The 5,000-nt window shown below is 37.1% G+C and overlaps 3 protein-coding genes across 3 annotated transcripts in view; 1 reads left to right on the forward strand and 2 right to left on the reverse strand.

Annotated features, from left to right (window-relative positions):
- LOC122246354 (uncharacterized) overlaps positions 1-5,000 on the forward strand; it is a 1,434,769-nt gene that overhangs the window by 312,619 nt on the left and 1,117,150 nt on the right. The window lies entirely within an intron of this gene.
- Positions 1-5,000, reverse strand: part of LOC122263496 (uncharacterized) — a 1,386,165-nt gene that overhangs the window by 40,956 nt on the left and 1,340,209 nt on the right. The gene's annotated exons all lie outside the window — the stretch shown is intronic.
- The window catches only part of LOC147466564 (uncharacterized), a 13,337-nt gene that overhangs the window by 8,209 nt on the left and 128 nt on the right, over positions 1-5,000 (reverse strand). The window contains exons 1-2 of the mRNA XM_086535273.1: positions 4,579-5,000; positions 3,782-4,232 (exon numbers count right to left, since the gene is read on the reverse strand). The exon at positions 4,579-5,000 is cut by the window's right edge and continues 128 nt beyond it. Of these exons, the coding sequence (XP_086391399.1) occupies positions 3,782-4,232; positions 4,579-4,946 (819 nt within the window). The 5' untranslated portion in view covers positions 4,947-5,000. The remainder of the gene's footprint in view (positions 1-3,781; positions 4,233-4,578) is intronic.

Below are 5,000 nucleotides of genomic sequence, written 5' to 3' on the forward strand. Positions count from 1 at the left end.
TACGCTCTTCGCTTTGTTTTAAAAAAAAAAAAAAAAAAATGTATTCTCATGTGCGTTACCAGATTTCGTTTCAATGATAAAGCCTTTTCACAAACTTCACAGCTATATGGCTTTTCCTTTGTATGTATTTAATGCGAGTTACTAGAGTATGTTTATGGGAGAAAGCCTTTTCACAAACTTCACAGCTATACGGCTTCTCCTTTATATGTATTCTCATTTGCGTTACCAGATTTCGTTTCAATGAAAAAGCCTTTTCGCAAACTTCACAGCTATATGGCTTCTCCTTTGTATTTATTCGTTTCAATGAAAAAGCCTTTTCGCAAACTTCACAGCTATACGGCTTCTCCTTTGTATGTATTCTCATGTGCGTTACTAGATTTCGTTTCAATGAAAAAGCCTTTTCGCAAACTTCACAGCTATATGGCTTCTTCTTTGTATGTATTCTAATGTGATTTACTAGACTATGTTTATGGAAGAAAGCCTTTTCACAAACTTCACAGCTATACGGCTTCTCCTTTGTATGTATTCTCATGTCCGTTACCAGATTTCGTTTCAATGAAAAAGCCTTTTCAGAAACTTCACAGCTATAATGCTTTTCCTTTGTATGTATTCTAATATGAGTTACTAGAGTATGTTTATGGGAGAAAGCCTTTTCACAAACTTCACAGCTATATGGCTTCTCCTTTGTATGTATTCTCATGTGCGTTACCAGATTTCGTTTCAATGAAAAAGCCTTTTCGCAAACTTCACAGCTATATGGCTTCTTCTTTGTATGTATTCGTTTCAATGAAAAAGCCTTTTCACAAACTTCACAGCTATACGGCTTCTCCTTTGTATGTATTCTCATGTGCGTTACCAGATTTCGTTTCAATGAAAAAGCCTTTTCGTAAACTTCACAGCTATATGGCTTCTCCTTTGTATGTATTCTAATGTGAGTTACTAGACTATGTTTTTTGGAGAAAGCCATTTCACAAACTTCATAGGTATATGGCTTCTCCTTTGTATGTATTCTCATGTGCGTTACTAGATTTCGTTTCAATGAAAAAGCCTTTTCGCAAACTTCACAGCTATATGGCTTCTCCTTTGTATGTATTCTAATGTGATTTACTAGACTATGTTTATGGGAGAAAGCCTTTTCACAAACTTCACAGCTATACGGCTTCTCCTTTGTATGTATTCTCATGTGCGTTACCAGATTTCGTTTCAATGAAAAAGCCTTTTCAGAAACTTCACAGCTATATGGCTTTTCCTTTGTATGTATTCTAATGGGAGTTACTAGACTATGTTTATGGGAGAAAGCCTTTTCACAAACTTCACAGCTATACGGCTTCTCCTTTGTATGTATTCTCATGTGCGTTACCAGATTTCGTTTCAATGAAAAAGCCTTTTCGCAAACTTCACAGCTATATGACTTCTCCTTTGTATGTATTCGTTTCAATGAAAAAGCCTTTTCACAAACTTCACAGCTATACGGCTTCTCCTTTGTATGTATTCTCATGTGCGTTACCAGATTTCGTTTCAATGAAAAAGCCTTTTCACAAACTTCACAGCTATATGGCTTCTCCTTTGTATGTATTCTAATGTGAGTTACTAGACTATGTTTATGGGAGAAAGCCTTTTCACAAACTTCACAGCTATACGGCTTCTCCTTTGTATGTATTCTCATGTGCGTTACTAGATTTCGTTTCAGTGAAAAAGCCTTTTCGCAAACTTCACAGCTATATGGCTTCTCCTTTGTATGTATTCTAATGTGATTTATTAGACTATGTTTATGGAAGAAAGCCTTTTTACAAACTTCACAGCTATACGGCTTCTCCTTTGTATGTATTCTCATGTGCGTTACCAGATTTCGTTTCAATGAAAAAGCCTTTTCACAAACTTCACAGCTATATGGCTTTTCCTTTGTATGTATTCTAATGTGAGTTACTAGAGTATGTTTATGGGAGAAAGCCTTTTCACAAACTTCACAGCTATACGGCTTCTCCTTTGTATGTATTCTCATGTGCGTTACCAGATTTCGTTTCAATGAAAAAGCCTTTTCGCAAACTTCACAGCTATATGACTTCTCCTTTGTATGTATTCGTTTCAATGAAAAAGCCTTTTCACAAACTTCACAGCTATACGGCTTCTCCTTTGTATGTATTCTCATGTGCGTTACCAGATTTCGTTTCAATGAAAAAGCCTTTTCACAAACTTCACCGCTATATGGCTTCTCCTTTGTATGTATTCTAATGTGAGTTACTAGGCTATGTTTATGGGAGAAAGCCTTTTCACAAACTTCACAGCTATACGGCTTCTCCTTTGTATGTATTCTCATGTGCGTTACTAGATTTCGTTTCAGTGAAAAAGCCTTTTCGCAAACTTCACAGCTATATGGCTTCTCCTTTGTATGTATTCTAATGTGATTTACTAGACTATGTTTATGGAAGAAAGCCTTTTTACAAACTTCACAGCTATACGGCTTCTCCTTTGTATGTATTCTCATGTGCGTTACCAGATTTCGTTTCAATGAAAAAGCCTTTTCACAAACTTCACAGCTATATGGCTTTTCCTTTGTATGTATTCTAATGTGAGTTACTAGAGTATGTTTATGGGAGAAAGCCTTTTCACAAACTTCACAGCTATACGGCTTCTCCTTTGTATGTATTCTCATGTGCGTTACCAGATTTTGTTTCAATGAAAAAGCCTTTTCGCAAACTTCACAGCTATATGACTTCTCCTTTGTATGTATTCGTTTCAATGAAAAAGCCTTTTCACAAACTTCACAGCTATACGGCTTCTCCTTTGTATGTATTCTCATGTGCGTTACCAGATTTCGTTTCAATGAAAAAGCCTTTTCACAAACTTCACCACTATATGGCTTCTCCTTTGTATATATTCTAATGTGAGTTACTAGGCTATGTTTATGGGAGAAAGCCTTTTCACAAACTTCACAGCTATACGGCTTCTCCTTTGTATGTATTCTCATGTGCGTTACTAGATTTCGTTTCAGTGAAAAAGCCTTTTCGCAAACTTCACAGCTATATGGCTTCTCCTTTGTATGTATTCTAATGTGATTTACTAGACTATGTTTATGGAAGAAAGCCTTTTTACAAACTTCACAGCTATACGGCTTCTCCTTTGTATGTATTCTCATGTGCGTTACCAGATTTCGTTTCAATGAAAAAGCCTTTTCACAAACTTCACAGCTATATGGCTTTTCCTTTGTATGTATTCTAATGTGAGTTACTAGAGTATGTTTATGGGAGAAAGCCTTTTCACAAACTTCACAGCTATACGGCTTCTTTTTTGTATGTATTCTCATGTGCGTTACCAGATTTTGTTTCAATGAAAAAGCCTTTTCGCAAAACTTCACAGCTATATGGCTTCTCCTTTGTATGTATTCGTTTCAATGAAAAAGCCTTTTCACAAACTTCATAGCTATACGGCTTCTCCTTTGTATGTATTCTCATGTGCGTTACTAGATTTCGTTTCAATGAAAAAGCCTTTTCGCAAACTTCACAGCTATATGGCTTCTCTTTTGTATGTATTCTAATGTGATTTACTAGACTATGTTTATGGGAGAAAGCCTTTTCACAAACTTCACAGCTATACGGCTTCTACTTTGTATGTATTCTCATGTGCGTTACCAGATTTCGTTTCAATGAAAAAGCCTTTTCACAAACTTCACAGCTATATGGCTTTTCCTTTGTATGTATTCTAATGTGAGTTACTAGAGTATGTTTATGGGAGGAAGCCTTTGCACAACCTCACAGCTATACGGCTTCTCCTTTGTATGTACTCTCATGTGAATCGTGAGTTTGCTCTTACAAACTTCACAAACAATACGTTTCCATTCCTCATCGCTTTTTCTATATAGAAGCTCTTCATTGTTTTCGCTGTGCGCCGCCTGATCCTCACCTGATGACCCCTTGGGCCCAAAATCCTCAGCCACGAATGGAGCTGCTGGCAATTCGTCATTGGAATCTTCAATCACATTACTTGAGTCTCTTTCAAAATCTTCCTGTTTGAGATCTTTATAGAAGGGAAATCCATGCTCTGTTGCTGCCTTGCTCACTTCATCCCTCGCTTCATCTGCGTAATCAAGGCTTTCTTCCTTAATTTCCACACACGTCTCTTCGGTGACACCTTCGCTGGCCTCTTCCTTGATTGCGACCCCTGCGCCGTAGATTTCCCCGTCCCTGAGTGGGGCCAAAGGCAGCCAGTCCGACAGGAAGCTCATCGTCGGACTTCTGAAGATAATATACAACAACAAAAGTAATATGATTGATAATATTACTCCATGAAGTTCTTAGGAACATTTTATCTTTAATGCTAAATATTTGTGCTAAAAATGTTGGTAATAACAAAAACCACAGATGATATTAATGCCACGAAAAAAATGAATACATATTCATGCATATTTATGCATATTCATACATATTCATACATATTCAGACACATATTCATACTCATTCAGACACATATTCATACTCATTCAGACACATATTCATACTCATTCAGACACATATTCATATTCATTCAGACACATATTCATATTCATTCAGACACATATTCATACACAGGTAAGTTCCATACCTGATTTCAACACGGTCAACGATGTGATTAGAAGAGGTTTCCTTCGCTCTCCACACAGCTGACCTTCCACCACCCGAGTGCTGCCTTTCCTTCGGCGTCAACGCAGGAGACTCTTCGCTCACCGAAGCCGTGGCTCGACTGAACTGCGAGAGGCGGAGGGAGAGCAAGGGAACTCCAGGCTTCCCCCAGGTCTTGGGGGACGAGGAAGGGCAACCGCCATGCCTTTCCACTTGTTCAGGAACTGCTTGTTTCAAGAGAAGGAAAATTGTATTTGTTGATGTGTTCAGAATAATTCCATTAATGATTGATAATAAAGACATGATAGGAATAAAGATGGCGAGAATTAAGATATCAATATTAGTAATCATAATAATAATAATAATAGAAGAAATTGTAATTGTAAAAAATAACGATAAAAATAA

Source organism: Penaeus japonicus, unplaced genomic scaffold (genome assembly GCF_977035675.1).
Source record: "Penaeus japonicus unplaced genomic scaffold, GWHDUDI00000001_assembly GWHDUDI00000043, whole genome shotgun sequence".
NCBI lineage: Eukaryota > Metazoa > Arthropoda > Malacostraca > Decapoda > Penaeidae > Penaeus > Penaeus japonicus.